Source organism: Mixophyes fleayi, chromosome 4 (genome assembly GCF_038048845.1).
Source record: "Mixophyes fleayi isolate aMixFle1 chromosome 4, aMixFle1.hap1, whole genome shotgun sequence".
NCBI lineage: Eukaryota > Metazoa > Chordata > Amphibia > Anura > Limnodynastidae > Mixophyes > Mixophyes fleayi.
Genome location: NC_134405.1, coordinates 162992019 through 163011648, shown reverse-complemented (window position 1 = coordinate 163011648; position 19630 = coordinate 162992019). Strand labels below are relative to the sequence as shown.

General features: G+C 37.9%; 1 protein-coding gene across 1 annotated transcript in view; it reads left to right on the top strand.

Moving 5' to 3' along the window:
* PTPN12 (protein tyrosine phosphatase non-receptor type 12) overlaps nt 1-19630 on the top strand; it is a 68596-nt gene that overhangs the window by 38990 nt on the left and 9976 nt on the right. Inside the window, exons 4-12 of the mRNA XM_075208728.1 lie at nt 921-1016; nt 5390-5428; nt 6746-6817; nt 11070-11129; nt 14509-14651; nt 14767-14833; nt 14918-14995; nt 15334-15429; nt 15613-15695. Coding sequence (XP_075064829.1) covers nt 921-1016; nt 5390-5428; nt 6746-6817; nt 11070-11129; nt 14509-14651; nt 14767-14833; nt 14918-14995; nt 15334-15429; nt 15613-15695 — 734 coding nt within the window. The remainder of the gene's footprint in view (nt 1-920; nt 1017-5389; nt 5429-6745; nt 6818-11069; nt 11130-14508; nt 14652-14766; nt 14834-14917; nt 14996-15333; nt 15430-15612; nt 15696-19630) is intronic.

Sequence of the window (19630 nt, the reverse complement as noted above, 5' to 3'; positions counted from 1 at the left end):
CATTAATTGTTGCCTTGCCTGTTCCAGAGTCTCGTCACTGTTACAGCTAAGGCTGGGTACACACTACAAAAACGTTCGACCAATTTGTTATCCCTAACAATTTTACAAACTGAAGATACATGTGTACACACTATGCCTGATTTGCCTTCAGATCTGTGCTTTTTATCTGGTCCTGTAGTCCTTTAGAGAATGACAGCACAGTATTTATTAATTCATTCCTGTCACACTGATTAACCACTATTAGTTTTACCGACCAACCAAATGATCTGACAGTCGGTGCTTTGGTCATGGTGTAAGTGTACACACTACTGCGATATTGGGCCAAACAGTTGGTTTATGTGTGTTTGGATCGATTAATCAGCTGAAAAACCTGTAGTGTTTACCCAGCCTTACTCTTTAAACTGACTAGGGTAAAGTGAAAATTTCATGGGTTGGTCTTGGCTTATGTTAAGTCCTAAGAGCTTGTCTATGTAGGATATCTCCCCACCATTTTATGCCACGTTCCTTTTACTGGCTGTGACTAAGCTAAATGACCTGACTCTAGTAAGCAAATTGTTCCTTATAGTAGCAAAAATGTATTTCCTGTGCTCTTGGATTGAAGTAGCCTTCCAGTGTAAAATTCTTCTGCACTTTGTTATTGTTACAGAGCAGAGAATGCATTAAATTACCTTTTTTAATGTCTTAAACAGAATGGAAGTATCAATTTTTAGCACTTAACAATCTTGCATGCTTATTCTAATTGGCCTATTTTTTTTGTAATTGCCTTCTACAGTTCCTTTTAAAATATACTATGTTAATTAGAAAAAAAATAAACACATTTGTGACTGCACTGTACTTTAATTCTTTAGAGAACAGTTTGTGTCCAGTGTTTCTACTTGAAATAACAATGTCATGTTTTTTTTTTTTGGTTTTTTTTTCAGGGTGTATATGGTCCTGAAGCATACATAGCAACCCAGGGGCCATTAGCAAATACTGTAATAGATTTCTGGAGGATGATCTGGGAATACAGTGTTGTAGTAAGTTCATGTTCTTGATTTCTTAGTATGTATATGTGATTTATTTGTAATATCTGTCACATACCATAGTGCTGTGAGGACCACTTTCTTGGGAGTTTTGTGAAAGCTGTAATGCTGAATGTTTCTTTACCATAGCTTAATCTGCTATATTGTACAAATAAAATAAGTGGTCCAATTAGACCTGTATGGGTTAAATGTATATTGCATTTCATTGAATATGAAGATCTCCAGTTCTAGTTCACTGTAAAGAGAAGTCAAATGTGTACACTACAACTAAAATGGCAAATTTGCCCCTTACTTACCCCCTCTCCCATGGGTGGTGTTGAATTTTTCACCCTGTCTGGGAGTGCTGCCATTAAGGCTTCACTTTTCTAATGGACATGCATTTCACAAGCGTTCCCATTACCGCCACATGCTGCAGTTTTACAGCAATGTGCTTTGCTGCACACATGAGCACTCTTGGCTAACCCACATTATTTTCTTTGTGTTTGTTTAATGTAAACATTACGTGATTGAGTGTAAAATATATTTCTGCTGCGGGACTTTACCTAGTTTCCATAAAGGTATCTATGTCTGCTTCTAGAGTTTTTCATTTATTATAGAGCCTTTGTTTCTCAGTGTTCCTAGCTGTCTTTTTCATGAGTGATCATCCTTTCACAAGACTCCCAACTTGTGAGTGTGCAAGGCCTAGAGACAGTTGAATGGGATTGATATCACTGGGGTGTGATCTAATGAGCCAAGGGGAGTTGCCGGGTCTGAAAATGACAGCAGGTGAAGATGAGGATTATACATGACAAATAATTTTGCTTATTCTGTATAGGGAGACCACACACAGCTATATTTAGGATATGTATTACACTGTATTGTTTAAGATTTTTTTTTCCGTTTGTTTTGTTTAGGTTAATGTAAGACAGGAGCACTTATGTGACTATGGGCTTCACTTGCCTATTTATGTTTATGAATATGCACTTTTTGGGCAACATTACAAAGAACAATATCAAATTCAGAGGCTGCATGATACATTGCTAGCTTTCATGGTGTTTGTCAAAATGGTGAAAAATGCATGATATTCTGGAACTTTGTCGCCAACTATTATATTGATAACAAATGTACAGCACTAACTACACCACTATTACTTCAGTGCTAATCTTGAATCTTTTTCAAGTTGCAATATAAAGGAACGCCATGGTTTTGAGCATGCAGAACAATGCAAGAGCATTTTGTTTCTTTAGGGATTTTATCATTTAAGTGCATTTTTTTTTCACATGTATGGATTGAGTACTGTATTTCCAACCATAGTTCACAATGCAAGTGTTTGGGAGAAAGAGCTCATTGCTATTATTATTATTATTATTATTATTATTATTATTATTATTATTATTATGTTAGGCACCACAAGGTTTCTGCAGCGTCGTACACGGCACAAACAGTACACTATATAGGGTAAAACAATACAGAACAATAAACACAAAGTACCAGAACTTCAGAAACTCCAGGCAGGCAAATACTGTAAAGACGGAGCGGAAGAACAGGTGTGGAGACAGGAGGGGAGAGGGGCCCTGCTCATACGAGCTTACATCCTAAGGGAGGGTAAACAAAATCGGGCACAAGAGGGAGCCAGTGAAGCAAAGGGGAGAGAAAAGGAGCCAGGGGAGAAACAGAAGCGGTGGGAGGGCAAGTGGATGGTTGGTAGGCCTTAAGGAACAGGTGAGTTTTAAGTGCCCGCTTGAAGGAGCACAGATTGGGTGAGAGACGGATGGAGCGAGGGAGGTCGTTCCAGTGAAGGGGGGCAGCTCGGGAGAAGTCATGTATTCTAGAGTGGGAAGAGGTGATAAGAGTGGAGGAGAGGCGGCGATCATTGGCCGAGCGCAGGGAGCGGGCGGGAGTGTGAATGGAGAGGAGGTTAGAGATATAAGGGGCAGTAGACTGGGAGAGAGCCTTGTAAGTGGTGGTGAGGAGTTTAAAAAAAGGATTCTGTAGGGGAAGGGGAGCCAGTGTAAGGCAAGACAGAGAGGGGAGGCAGAGGAGGAGCGGCGTGAATGCCTTGCATTGTTACATTAATAGTCAACAGGTCACTTTCCATACATTGACACAGTGGCCACTAGTGTAGTGATTGATCATGCTTGTTTCCCAATGGCCTTTTCCTCTTGTACCTCCTCTCCTCATCTCTTGTCTCTGAATTAGATATATCCCCTATTTATGACAACTATAAAGGTGTTTTCAGTGAAATTTGATCTGGAGGCTGGATACTTTACATTCTTTGTCAGTATTGCTTAACAGAGGGTTGCACTATTACACTCCACTTTCCCTTTTCAATTTTTTAGATTTTTTCTGATAAGATCACACTGTTAGCAGCCAATGTTGCATAACTGATTGTTAACTACCAGTACCCCTCTGAGGTCACGTTAAGTGACAAAAATCATTTTTAAAAATATATGCAAGACAAGTTTCCATACTCTGCTACAGCTTAGAATATATTGGATTTCAAACTATTTTTTTCTTTTATCGTCCATTTTGCAGTTAGCCTTATGTAAATAGGAAAAATACGGCCCCATGCTCACAGTCGGCTCTCATATTGGCTAGATAGCCCTGTGTGTGTATCCAACACTGGAACAATGTCCATCTGAGTGACTGAAATTCATCTGGTCATTGTTATGAGATAGATAGATAGATATTCATGTGAAAAGGAGGGTACACCTTTTTTGAAAAAAGTTTTACATATCCAGGACATAGGACTTGATGAGGCCTAGATCATAATCAGAGTTAACGATCATTTGATTGCTCTAATCTCTTGTGACAACCTAGAGTAGCCTTTACATTATCATTTACATCTCCTCTTCAGTTGTTTGTTGCTTGAGAACATAATTTTTTGCACAGCTCCCGTAAGGTCCAGCCACAGCTCCTCTATTGGGTGAAAGTCTAAACTTTATTTTTTCAAGGCCTTGCATCTTTTCTTTGTAGCCATTCAGCTGGGGATAGGCTGGTGTGCTTAGGATCATTGTCCATTTTGCACACGTTTCAGTTGTTTTCCTCTAGAATACTGTGGTTAAAGAAGAGTTCATTGTGGATTTAACGAATGGAGGTATCCAGGTTCTGTAGTTGCTAAATATCCAAAATAGTCTCCCATTTGCCACTGTGCTTAATGGTTGGTATGCAATTATTTTCTACATGGGTTTCCTCTGGCTATACCATCATGAAAGTCACACTTCACCCTTTCTGAAGATAGTATTTAACAGTTAGTGTTGATGGAAGCCTGTAGATGCCCTGGATGTAGTTTTTGGAATCTTTGCAATTTCTCTGATCATCATAATGTTCTCCATTAGCAAATAATCTTTTTCATAGTGGGAAAAAAGGGAACTTGGAAATATTTGCAAATGGCCCTTATAACTCTTTCCAAACTGATAAGCATCAACAATTGATTCTCTGAGTTGATTGCAGGTGTTTTTTCTACTTTGACATTGTGCTAACATAATGCTGAATGCTACAGACTGAACTGCTAAATGGTTTATATAGAGATGGTAACACGTCATGATGATGATCAGTGCACATCATAATAATACTACTTGTTATGGGCTATTTGTCACATGAAATCAGATTTGATTTTCAAACTTGTCGAGGTCTAAACAAATGTTAATTATATCCTGATCTATAAAAATCGATATTAGAGGGTGTACTTTCTTTTTCACATGCCAGGATGTTATGTGTGTGCGTGTATGTTTAGAGATTTATATATAATGTAATTTCTTTAAAACAAGCTTGCCTAACCAATGATTAATACCCTTTTCTCTGCATGGTTACATTCACACTGAAATACGTTTCTCTGCAGCACATCCTAAGCTGGCAATACACAGATTGTCCCTCAGTGGCTGGAGCTTTTACAGTGCTATATGAGTACTATTGAACCTTGTGATATTTGGGCTTTTTTTCCCCCATTGTTCTCTTCACACAAGGTGTGATAGTGTGTGGCACTAAAATTAGATAATCTCCTGGTTATGTTGTCCAAATTGTACATCCCTGTGCTTAGACTAAACATCTGGATCACACTATGTGCCAGTTTACTCCTAATCACCTCTAGAAAACTATACTGTTTGTCCATTTTTCCATTGTGATGCCTTTTTGTCTTTTTCGTGTTTTTTTTAAAAAAACCAAATAAAACCCAATGCAATCCCCTCTAGTAATCAATTTTTGGTCCATCTCCCTCATCTTGGCTGTATTTTGAAAAGTGGTTTGGAGAAATAGAACCCAACCTCATGTTTTGTAATTTGTAAAATTTTGCACCTATAAATGAATTTAGAGATAAGCAAATCATATTTTTCATGTGCAATCTTGACCCAGTTTTTTTTATTAATGTGTTTTCTTATGTTTCCCTGCAGATAATTGTAATGGCTTGTCGTGAATTTGAAATGGGGCGGGTATGTATTGTGGAAAATTAACATGAGCTGTGTTTACTTGTGCTTCTTTTGGGGTTTTAGTAATGCAGTTTAACTAGTTCCAACAATCTAGTACACAGGCAGTACTTCAGTCTGACTGCAATGAATGTAGTAACATTTAACATCACTAATATAGCTAATGTCGTCTCCACGCCATGTGCATTAATGTAATATGTTAAAATACAAGAAATAAAAGAAACGCCATGTGTCTTTTAGAACAGACCCCACATGCCAGTAAAACTTCTCATCCCAAATCACCCTCAGACCCATTACAATGCCCACTCAACCAAACACCCTCATATGCATGCCGTTTGGTACCCCTTTTACCTAAAATCGCCTCTGACCTCCCACTTTCCCTAAAACACCCCTTAAGCTCTCCCCTTAATAAATTGAATGTTCTAGTTCACACAAACTTAAGTACACTTTGAATCTGTATTACTCATTTGTTCATGAACCACAGGTAGACTAGACAGATACTTATCTTGATATGTGCAGGGCATGAAATGATACATTGTAAGCAATATGCTAAGCCTTAAGAATGACAATTCAGTAAAGAGCGGAGTATTTTTAACACTTCTAAATATTATTTTTTTTTATAGCTTTCTATAACTGTAGAGGAAGCATTGTAGATCTGGTATCCACCTGATATAGGTTGTTCTGTGGGAATTTCAGTATGATTAAACCAGAGTCCAGATTTACAGAAAATTGTCTTTGGCCAGTGAAAAAAAATGTCATTTTAAGATGGTCTAATTTCAAAATCTCTACAGATTACATTTTGTGTTCCACTCTCCAAATTCCCAAATGTTATGTAAAATTCCAGCACAAGGTACATGAAGCATTTAAATCTACTTAATGCTGTATACAGGCATATGTGCAGTTGCATCTGGAGGAAGTCTGAGCCTCTTCCATTTTTTTAAGTTCTCCTTTTTTTCTTGTTTGCTATTTTTACACTAGCAATTCAACTACACATACGGTATTTGAATTTGCCTTTTAAGGCTGGTACCAAATGACTGTTTTAGAAAGCTGTGTTATACCACACAGAAATGTTATGATGTGCAGATCCCTTAGCGGTTTCTCTGTCACAAAACAGTGTTTCCCATTGAAATCTGAATGTTGCTACACAAACTAAAATGCCATGTGATGCCAGTGCTACATTTATGTATGTGTTTGATGCATTGTTTACATAATTATACTATATATTATAATGCCAAGCACAAAAATATACACATGTATCTTTTTCATGTATTTACTATTAAGGAAATACTTTTTTCTAATTTGTTTTTATTTACTTTGCAACAGAAAAAATGTGAGCGGTATTACCCAAACTTTGGAGACCAGCCTTTAACGTTTGGACCATTCCATGTGTCTTGTGTAAGTATGCCTTCACTGTCAGGACAGACTTTCTGGTATGCTAACATAGTTACTACTCCATCGCCTGTGTTTGGAGTTTGTATGCTCTCCCCGTGTTTTGCGGGTGTTTCCTCCGGGTGCTCTGGTTTCCTTCCACATTCCATAACAAAACCTACTAGTAAGTTAATTGGCTGCAATAAAATTGACCTTAGTCTCTGTGTGTGTGTCTGTTAGGAAACTTAGACTGTAAGCTCCAATAGGGCAGGGACTAATCATCATCATCATGATCATTTATTTATATAGCGCCAACATATTCCGTAGCGCTTTACAATTGGGGACAAACATAGAAACTAATAAACTAACTGGGTAAAACAGACAGAGGTGAAAAGGCCCTGCTCGCAAGCTTACAATATATGGACTAATGTGAATGAGATCTCTGTACAGAGCTGTGGAATTAGTGGCGCTATATAAATAACTGATGATCGCCTACTGCAGATGTAAACTTCGTACCGCTCTATTTCAGAATAACAACTAAGATGTGATTCTGCCCCTATAGCCAGCCCAACACACGTTTTAATTTTTCTAGCTCAGGGGTACACTTGAGCACCTGATTACCAGTCAGGGAGCACATAGTGATGCAACACTAGTGTGCGGAACCAGGGACCACAGAGGAGACATGACTTGCCATTTACACCTTTTCATAAGGGGGAAAATATGTAGATGTGGAGTATTTAAAACTGTTTCTATATCTACCCTTAAATTTAGAAATGAAGGTAATGGAAAGGATCTCTCCGTGCTGCGCATCACCTGCTCTTGCTGCAGTTCATATATGGCCTATCCTGTATTTATTATGCATAGGTGTTTGTGGGGGGGCAGTGGTAAAAGTGCTAGCTCCAGGGTGGGTATGAGGTTACACCAATTAAGTTTCTTGATTTAGATTAAAAATTTCCCTCCACATTGATTGCAGAGCAGCTCCAAAAAAAATGTGTATGTGGTGTTAGCGTTGCCCCAGCAATCTTGATATTGACTTGGTCAAATTTTGTGGTTTATGCTCAGTTTAAGATATAGTCTATGTATATGCTTGTATAACTCTTCAGGGTGGTTAAGGCATTTAAAGATACAAAATAAATACACACCTCTTTTGTGAACGCATTGTTTAAGTCTGATTCCTTCTGTAGTTGCGCAGATGACTTATTCGGCATATTAGGAGATATGAATTTACCAGAAGGAGACCTTTGATGTGAGTTTTGTCTGCACCAGGGGATGAGGCATTTGGAAGTCATTTGCAGGAGAGTGTTTCATGTTTTGGGCACATTGCGGCAATCTGATGTCATTGTGAGGGGATGTTCTTATTCTGCCACCTTGTCAGGGGTTAGATTTCACAGATTTCTTTTGGGGTTCCTCTTACCATCAGTGACTCTGTTACTGACCACTCCTATTGATGGGACACTGGGTTATTATATACAGGACAGTTCTGGGAATGGTTTAGAATTTTGGCTTTTACCTGTAGCTCAGCAGGAATACTGAGTTGTTTATTGGTCAATAGATCTTAACAGAGCTGTAATACACAACATCCACATTTTATAAGGACCGCTCTATTTGTTATAATTTTTTTTTTTTTTTTTAATAGGGCCACCCCCGGTGCTGTATAGAGAATATTTGTAAGTCACATTAATCCCTGCTCCACTAGAGCTGACAGTCTGAATTTCCCCGACACACTTGCCATGATCCAGTTTAGTCAGCATAAAATCTGAAAAATAAAAGCTTTTTTTTCTAGTGTAAGTGGGGACATAAGAAGGTCCCATATTACAGCTGCGACAATTAGACTTCTTCAGCTAGAAATAAATAGCTCAGCACTGGATTGATACATTATTTTTTGATTTATCAAATCTAGTCAGCAGCCAGTTAGCCTATCACCATGTTTTTAGAGTGTGGGAGTAAACCAGTGCACCTGGAAGAAAACCATGCATACACTGGGAGAACATAGACTCCACGCGTATAGGACCATGATCAGGAATCCGCCTTATTTGCTGCCTTTATGTACAGTTTTCACTCTGTCCCTTTAACTATGTTGATGCACTTATGTTGCACGTAAATCATCCTGGATATTTTTCACACCTTAAATGTTGCACTCATTATCTGTGTGTGTTTTGTTGTTTGTTATTCCCCCTGTCCATGTACTGCCAGGGTAAGGCTGGGAAATTGGCGCAGCCCCCCTCCCTTGCACCATAAATCTGGGCTGGGAAATGTATCTATAAATCTCCTGCCCGGACTACTTTCAGGACTTTGGTTTGGAAGGTGAATCAAAGCCCTTTAACCCAACAGTCCTCTTGCTCCTTGAGCTTGGCTGTGCTGATTTGCTCCTTGCGTTCCCAGAGGTGAGGACACTGGCAGGATTCATTAAAATCTTGACAGTGCTACAGGAGAGGGGCCTGACACTACTGTATTTTGTTCCCCCCCATTGGAAACTGGGTTGCAGGAGTGTCAATAACATGGCCCCCTTTTGTTATATATTCTGCACGGTTCAAGTGAACACAAAGCTACCGTGGGGTCTCCTAGAGCAGCTTATGTTCCCAGCAGTAAGGCAGCCAACACTGCAGGGACCCACTGGATCAACACTACCACCAAGTTGAGTATTTATTATATTGATAGATATCTATTCTTTATTACGGTTTCAAGCATTTTCCAGCATTCTACATTATATATGTGGGCAGCACGGTGGCTTAGTGGTTAGCATTTCTGCCTCACAGCACTGTAGTCATGAGTTTGATTCCCGACCATGGCCTTATCTGTGGAGTCTGTATGTTCTCCATGTGTTTGCGCGGGTTTCCTCCGGGTGCTCGAGATTCTTCCAACACTCCAAATATATGCTGAAATTAAATTGCCCTTGGTTTCTGTCGGTCTGTGTATGTTAGGGATTTAGATTGTGAGCTCAAATGGGGCATGACTGATGTGAGTGAGTTCTCTGTACAGTGCTGCGGAATTAGTGGCGCTATATAAATAGATGATGATATATTGGTTTGCTGTGCCACCACGAGACCCAGCTTCAATTAACAAAGTTATGTACTACTTTAGAACTATATATACCTATAATACTTCCTTATAAATACTTTTGCCAAATTTTATGCAATTATGACAACCTTTGGTAAAAACAAAGCCCCATGACTTGATTAAACAAACTGCATGTTCCTCACAAAGTGAGGAGGCTTTGCTCTTCCTAACCTTGAGAAATCATAATTAGCATGCCTCTTGGGCAAATGAAAGGACTGGTGCCTGCCTACTGAACATAAACCAAAGGTAGATCTGTAAAAATCCCTAAACTCAACTTCTCTCTAATGTCCCCAGGCTCCCCAGGGACCAATTACTACAAATAATATGGCAGCTATATTAGGCACACTGAGGTTGTGGGGACATGGGATAGATCAGCCACGTTTATGGAGGAGACGACGTAGCTTTCTTCACAGTTGTCATTACTGGGATTGGCTAAGCCAATTCTAGATTCTAATATGGCATTCCAAGGGGATTGTTACTGGCCAATTATTTGATTTCCTAAACATACTCTTATACAAGTCCATGCATGATTCTAAATCCTTTCTAAGATTTTTATATAGTTTTTTTTTAAATAGTTCTGACATTATAACGGCTTCCCAACTGGCTTTCTGTCTAATAGAAAACGGGCTGCAGAAAGAGCATTGGAGGACTGCATCTGATACCCTGCAAAGACTCTGTTGTATGATATACTTTTTAAATGGTTGTTTTTGACACAGTTGTAAGGTGCACTTGGCACTCATAATGTAAATACTTTGTTAAATGTAATATGTGACTGACTTTAGTAAAGTCGTCCCCCCCCCCCCCCCCACAGTGACTGCTTTTCTTATGGCATTGTGTACCCAGTGCCCAGGCTTGTTATGCTCCTCTGTCATCCAAGACTTGAATGTAATTGACAACTGAAAAACAATTCTATTGACTTTAATCTGTTTTGACTTGGTGTAACACCTGGTGCTGTTTGGTTCCAAGCACCACATTTTTGTTGCTACCTTATGCCACAGAAGTTCTTTGTGATGTTGGTTTTGATAATCTGCCTTATCTGTATAGCAAATGATGAGCAATATTACTAATGTTGTATTACTGTACCTTCTAAATAAAATATGTTTACTATATCCATGTCAATATGTACATAGTTTTATTAATTAAGACTCACCACTTGCTTATTTGTTAATAACAGATATGCACTATAATGAATGACTAACATGTATATCTTGTACTTGTTTAGGAGGAAGAACAGCCCAGAAAAGATTACTTTGTTAGAACACTCACAGTGGAGTTCCAGAATGTAAGTGCTGTTATAAAATATGTGTATGTATGTATGTATGTATGTATGTGTGTGTATTATATTAAATATGTCTGTTTTATAATTCAACATATGTTGCATGCTCTTTACTATATTCCCAGAAGTTCTGTCTATGACATGTGTTATAAGGACAATTAGAACGCTAGCTAGTCACTGGAATCATAATCAAATGCGTTATCCATGTTCCTGTATATATTTATCCTGCCAACAAAGTTGAGGTTCAAACATATGGCCACAATGTTATGTGGTGGTTAACTGTGCTGTTAATAATCTCGCTACTATTCATTGAAATATTAATGATGGAATAACTATAGTTGCTGCCATTATATGTAATAAAAGGTTACCATTTGGGGAAAAACTGTATCCTAAAAAAATACATTCAAGGAAAGTTTACACATTGATTGCTCTTTACACTAAAAATTATAAAGTTCTTTTTTTATTTATTTTTTTTATATTTTTTTCTTCTGTTGAATTTGAATAGTGCTGAAATATCTGCTATAAATGTGCAATATACAGATTAGCATTTTGCAGAGTCTCAGATTGGTTGCACATATATCACAAATTATAATATTATGCTGTTAATGACACGTAATGATGTTTTCAATCATTATTTTTTTTTTTACATTTTTGCAGAAAGTTCTAATTTTATCTTTTTTGTCTGTTTTTTCTCACACACTCCTAACAGAATGGTACTGTTCTCAGTATGCCATAAAAACACACCCTACAACTTTACTTTCACAATCCAGAGCGTGTTGTATTCTAAATGTTTATGAACATTTTCATATTGCAACCCGTATCCATTATTATTTAACCTCCAAACAAGAGCATACATTGAAATGACATGACATACAAGCTATACATATTAAACAGATAATGCATAATATCTAGAACATAATACAAAAACATAGTTATCTTTATCATCCTCTGTTTTATAGTTCACCACATAATTCTGCAGTGTAATATAGTCTGTATAGTAAGTATCACAAAAACATAAATCATGCATAGAAACCGGAGTGCTGTGAGGCAGCAATGCTAACCCTTGTGCCACCATTCATTGTTCTCGAGGCAACTGTGGGACACATTAGTGATACTCCTAAAATTGACCAAGATCTCAAGAGTCATATAAGGAGACCTACAAATTGGATTACATTGTATTAGAAACTTTTAAATGGTTTCCTCGTAATATATTTTTGATTAAAACTGATACTACACCAAGGGGATTGTAAACTCTTAATTGCTTTCCCTCTACTGCAATGTAATTTTCATGTTTAAATAACCTTCACTTTTGGAACCACTCTTGATATTTCTTTCTTTTAATTAATATATGTTATCTCACTAATTGTCTTGGTTGAAACCAAGGGGGGGAGATGTTATGTTTTGAATTTAACACAAAATAACAGTTTAATATGGTAATAAAAATGGGTAGGAAAAGTTTAACATATGAACTTTGTTTCATAAAGAGGATTATATTTGTGCTTCTGTATACAATGAAGTCCATAGGCTAGATGAAGAGAGATGTAGCATGTTTAAAAGATAATGTGGTGTTTTTTTTCTATATGTTGGAATCATTAATTTAAAATTCAGCTCAGAGCATAAAAAGCCCATAAAATGCCCTGTACTTGAAAAAAACATGTCTTTGAGCATGCACAATTGAAATGGATATTACGGACTTTAAGTTGAATGCACAAGTAAGGCCCTGATACCTTTTTTTTTTTTTTTTTCATTTTAGACATGTTTAATTGGTAGTTAAGTATTTATATTCATAGCGGTATAATCCCTACACTGGCTCTCCATAACTCTCTGATTACCACTGTTCACTCTACTTCCATGCTATTCCCCTCTTAAGGAATTGCTTACCCCATAGGACCAGAGATTCCCCAGTCTTTAATGTTTACACCACTTTCTCTAAACCCATTTCACTATAGCTTATACCACTCCCTCTGTGCACTACCAACCACCACCGCATCCCTCTAGCTTCTGTTGTCTGAGAAATTACCCTCTCCCTTCTAGATTATAAGCGTTCACGCGCAGGGTTTTCTCAGCCCTCTGTCTCATGTCTGTAGCTTCTCTGACAACCTTGTATGTCCTTGTTCTGTTTCTATGCACGTTATGTTAGTTTTGTACAGGTTTTTACTTTGTATTAAGAACAAAGTTAAAAAACAAAACAGACTACTCACGCGGTAGTATAGTGGTGCCTTTATAAATAAATGATGAAATGTATGTAAAAAGTTCAGAAATACTACTTTACGTAAAAAGATAGGTTTAATGTAACTTATAGTACTCAAAGATATAGTATTTGTAAATTCGGAAACTCCAGAAACCTGCAAAAGTTAAAATGTAATATTTAAGAATGTAATTTGCTTGCATATGTGTGTATTTGGTGACTGGGTTAATAGTTGTCCTATATAGCTTGCCATGACCCTACTTGCTCTGTTGCATTACTAGGTGCATACCTGATGTGTTTTCAGCTAACATTTTTTTTTTAACAAGTATTTTGGTCTGTGCATGTATTTGTACTTGTAATAAATATCATCCTTAAAATCCATTCTAGTCCAAAAGATTAGTAACATTACAAGGTGAACTGCACCCAAAACAAAATAAAATTTCTTTTTAGGTGGAGGTTGATGAGTTAAGTAAAAATTTGACTTAACTTCCATGCTAGATTTGCCGCATTACCCGGGTCTCCTTGATCTCTCTCGATCTCTCGGTCTCTCGATCTCATCCTGCACTCCTGTCTCTTCTGCCTGCTTGGCCTGTTTGATTGAAAAGCTCACAGGGGAGGGGCATTGAGACCTGTTGAATTTGTCAAGCAGGAAGGAAAGTGTTGAGTACAGGGCCATTGGACCTATGGTGACCCTAGTGGGTCTGGCAAATGGAGTGAGGAAAGTAAACATTCATTTAATTTTATCTCCTTCTATACACCACTGAGATATAAATGTTTACTGTTGGGTGTAATTATCCTCTAATAAATTCTAATCTATGAAGCAGACTACAGCAAACATCCACTTATTTGTATAAAGCTGTATTGGATCAGGACTAGTTAAGCAAGTAATGTTCTGCATGATCCACGAGTAACTGTACTGGCAGAAATAAGTGACCATAGGTCCCTCATAAATTCTTAATAATTGCATCTTTGGTGATTTTCCTTTTGGTAGTGGGGATGTGCTTATTTATACGTATTTTTTGGGTCTGAAATTTATTCATTTTTTTTTTAACAAGCTCAAGAATGTAACTTAGGCCTCTGTAACTACATTAATACCGAATAGCATTTCTGAACTTTTATTAATGTATTTTGTAAGTAGCTCTGACGATACATAGACCGCTTTTAGCATTTGTATATTAATGTTCTGTTACTTTTTAGGAATCTCGTAGAATTCATCAGTTTCATTATGTGAACTGGCCGGATCACGATGTCCCATCTTCTTTTGATTCCATCCTGGACATGATCAGTTTGATGAGGGATTATCAGGCTCATGAAGAGGTACCCATATGTATACATTGCAGGTATGTGAGTGTATGTGACAGGTACTCTTAAAACCAAGTTTCTGGTCATGGTGTATTTAGGTCTTGAATCGCCATCACGTGTGTGTGTGTGACTAAGGTCTCCCTTTTTTCACAGCGCGGGATGTGGCAGGACCGGAGCAATTTGTGCAATAGATTATACGTGGAATTTGCTGAAAGCTCGGGTAAGTAAAATTTCTTGAGTGCAGTATGTAGAAGCCATCACCTTTGCAGAAAGACATTGACCCTGGCTTGTCTTTTTTCCTTAGAGAATACCTGAAGAGTTTAATGTTTACAGTCTAATTCAAGACATGCGGACACAGCGACATTCGGCAGTCCAGACTAAGGTATAAAATTAATTCAATACCAATATGAATAACCTCTTAAATATGTTTCTCCCCACATACCATTTTTTTCCCCCTTTGCTTTACTATAAAAGCATAACTGATGGGTACTAAGAATGTTAAATGTGCTCCTTTGTTTCTAATACCTGTAAGTTAGAAACCTTGTAAATCCACAAATGTTGAATATTTGCTGCTTAAACAGATTTACCCCCCCCCCCCACCCCCCCTATTCATTTGTTAAGCTTAGAAAAATAAACTAAGTGCTTCTTACCCATTTAAAATGATCTGAATAATGGTTGAATATGTTTCTCATGCTTATTGGCAACATTTGCTTTATCTAGGAGCAGTATGAACTTGTGCATCGTGCTATAGCTCAGCTATTTGAGAAGCAGCTCGAAGTGTATGAGAATGAATCTGGGAAGATTGTGGACAGTTTGGTATGTAAAGTTTTCTCTCATTATTTTAAAGCAGAAGCAGCTTATAGGACCCCTAATCAATTTGGCGTTTTAATGCACGCCCATTGTTTGACACTCAATTATTATGATAATACATTCATGTTGTATATGAAAATTAAACAAATGTATTGACTATTATAATGACACTGATATTTTTATTGGTAGGATGAAATTACTGATAACCCTATTAGTCCCTCTGAGAATGAGAAAATGGATTCTCCACCACCAAAGCCACCACGAATACGGAGGTTAGTAAAGGGCCAGATTTATAGGTCTTGACGGCACTGTCCTATCCTGGTCCTCAGCCTACCTTTCTAATCGCTCCTTCACTGTTAATTTCTCTGGATCCACCTCTGCTCCGCTTCCTTTATCAGTTGGAGTACCACAAGGCTCAGTCCTAGTTCCTCTGCTATTCTCTATCTACACCAATTCTCTTGGAAAACTAATAAGCTCCTTTAGATTTCAGTATCATCTCTATGCGGATGATACACAAATCTATCTATCCTCTCCTGATCTTTCACCATCTGCTTTGTCTCGCGTTACTGACTGTCTCTCTGCCATTTCATCTTGGATGTCTTCTCAACTCAAACTCAATCTTTCAAAAACTGAATTAATAATAATCCCACCCAAAACAGAAGCTTCCTGCCTGACATTTCTATTTCTGTTGATAACATGACCATAAATCCCACCCCGCAAGCTCGTTGCCTAGGTGTAATCCTTGATTCATAACTGTCGTTTATTCCCCACATCAACTCTATATCTAAATCATGTTACATACACCTAAAGAGCATTTCCAGAATACGCACATATCTGACACAAGACACCGCAAAAACATTAATTCGTGCACTCATCATCTCCCGCATCGACTATTGCAATTCCCTCCTTACTGGTCTTCCCAAAGTCAGACTTGAACCCCTACAATCTATTTTGCACGCTGCAGCTAGACTGATTTTCCTTGCAAACCGTTATTCCTCTGCTGAGCCACTCTCAGTCTCTACATTGGCTGCCTGTATTTCAACGAATCCAATATAAAATTCTTCTACTAACATATAACAAAATTGCACCGACATACATTTCCTCACTTGTCTCAAAATATCTCCCTACTCGAGACCTCCGTTCTGCACAAGATCTACGTCTCTCCTCCACTCTCATCACATCCTCCCATTCTCGGTTACAGGATTTTTTCCGGGCTGCACCCACTTTGTGGAATTCCCTCCCTCGCACAGTAAGACTTTTCTTTAGTCTTCAAACCTTCAAGCGTTCACTGAAAACCCACCTCTTCAGACAAGGTTATGATATTCCTCAACCACCATCTTAATTCCCTAGATTACCCTATTACACTCCTCTACACTGCTAACGCAAGACAACAACCCTCTGACCAACATTGGCACACGCACAGGCCACTCAATACTTTTATCTTTGCATCCTAGCTGGTCCATTGTGCAATATGATATAGCACATGTCCTTGTGTTTCAAACTCCCATTGTCCTATAGATTGTAATCTTGTGAGCTGGCTTCTCTTGCCTGTCTGTACGTATTACCCAGTATTGTTTTATTAATGTTTGTTCCCAATTGTAAAGCACTACAGAATCTGCTGGCGCTATATAAATATATGTTGATGTATACTGTGTAGGTGTATATATACATAGGTGCATATAAATGAACACCTGCTGTGCAAGAGCTCCTTTTGTTTGGTCAAAAAAATAAATAAATTGCATCATTACTCTGTCTGCAGAAATCCAGGCAATATCAAACTTTAACTCTCCCTCCCGTCTGATAGACTCATATGTACCACATTCAGGACTATATACTCCCCTGTAGGCTTCTGTAAAGCTGGGTACACACTGATGCAATTATAGCGCAGATCACATGAGAAACAGCTGTTTGGTAAGATATTGCAAGAGTGTGTATGTTCCCACTATCATGTTTTATCATACCAAAATGCATCGCATCTGTTGATTTGGTGATGGAATGATGTCGGGCAAATGTAGACGTGTGTATGCACTCACAACCAGCAGTGTAGGCAGATCTCTGTAGTGTGCAGAGTCATCATCTTTTCATCAGATGGTTATGAAAGTAAATCATGTAGGTGTGTACACATGAATCTGCATGCTCATCAGGGCTTTCAGTCATTGGTGAAATCGTTACAGAAAATGCATCTGAAGTAAAATGCAATTATTGACCCAGCTTTACCAATGATTCTACAGACATAACCAGCTTAATAAAGTTGTCAAATGGAAGCTGACTAGAAGAACTTGTGGCTCTGTTAAGTCAAATGATGACACAGGACAGTGATTTTTTTCAAATGACTTGATGTAATTATGCCCAAGGCAGCCTTGGTTCTACTGTGAGTTCAGGGTTAAATTTTTTCCTTGCATTCCCTTGAGTTGGATGTATTATTTAGTCCTGTATTCTATTTTTGTAGTATGAGCTGTGTTTTTTAGCCCTATTCCAGTGTCAGTGTATTGTCACACGTTCTGTTATGAATGCTGCAATGTTTCTATTTTGGCTTCCTGGAAGAGAGTTAAGTGTTGTCTATTTTTGGCACATGTACTGCATTATGTGGGCTTGGCACCAAAGCTTTTATTTGATGTTAAAATTCCATGTTGTATGGCTGAGATTTCAGAGTTACTTGAGGGTTTTTCTTTGGGACTTTGCCAGCAACCTTCCAAAGCCTTATTGAATTCCGTTCTTTGTGCCCAGTTACATGTGTAGTTGCAGTTGTGCTGTTGTTGTTCCAAAAGTGGTGTGAATTTAATGTAATGCTGTAGTTTGCCATATTTGACTAATAATAAAGCTTGTTGCAGCTAAACAAATTCAAATGCTAATTTAGCTGTGAAGAGGTTAACACATTAAATGATGGAATGGCTTACTAAGTAATGACTCCAAGTCTGTTTAGAATGTCTCTTTTGAACAGCTCCTGTCAGTGACCGAAGTCCCTGAAGGTGACATTTCTCCCATGACCTATGTTATCCATTTATACATAGGTTTTATGTGGTTAAATCTGTGTGATTATCACATAATAGATTAGTAGAAATAAATGGCACACACATGATTACACTGATAATATACATACTTGGAAATATTAAATGAGACTCAACTGGATTTATTTGGATGTTTCAAAGTGGTTTTGATGTATAGGAAAAACTACATGACTGATTGTATGCACAATATTTTTTCTATGTCCTCATCTTAATATATATGCAGATATACGGCTCGTAAGAGAGGGATGCGAAGACTAAGAGGAATTAATCGACACTCTGCATGAGAGAATTCGCACGTTAATGTGGTCCCTACTTGTTTTTAATCTTTACATGATTAACATAAGTTCATGGACTTCTTGAACATACCATGCATGCTCTGATGCTGTTTTTTGGTGGCGCAGGTGATGCAAGTTTTGTAGAAAACCCTGCCTTACAAATTGCTTGTCTCTTAGCCCTTGTATTCTGGTAAAGCAACACAACTCGTCTGCATTGATGACCCATTGAATGAATTGCATCTGATCAGTCCTTCATTCCCCCTTTAGAAGTATCTGTATATATTACACAAGCATGACGTGGCCACTCAAACATTACAAACCATGGGCATTAATATGGGGTTGTCTCCCCCCCATTGCTGCTATAACAGCCTCTTCTGGGAAGGCTTTTCACTAGAATTTGGAACATGGGTGCTGGGACTCTCATCTGTTCAGGCACAAGAGCATTAGTGAGGTTGGGCATTGATGATCAGAATGTGAAAAAATAATCTTAATGTTTCTTTAAAAAAACAAACCCCCCCCCCCCCCCCCCCCAAAAAAAAACTGTTTTTTTTTTTTAAGTTAAATGATCGAGTAAGCAAATAAACCAAGGAAATACAATAATACAAAGTTCTCGCAAAATACTGTATCTTTAATATATTCAATTTAAATGACTTGACAGTGTCACCAATCATGGCATGACACAGCAAACTACACACAAATCACAACACAAACTTCAAAAGGAAAGAAACAGCAATGATGTTAAAAGTTACAATAGTTGGCAATTGGCCCTGCCTGATTTGTAAATCTGAATGAGCCTACACATTGGGATATCCTGAACGCCTTAAAAAGAAACACAAGTTTTGCAGCTTTGTCAGTAGCCAAGCGGTTTCTCAGTTTTGACTGCACCAAACCAAATGTGGAAAATATTCTTTCTGTTGAAACTGA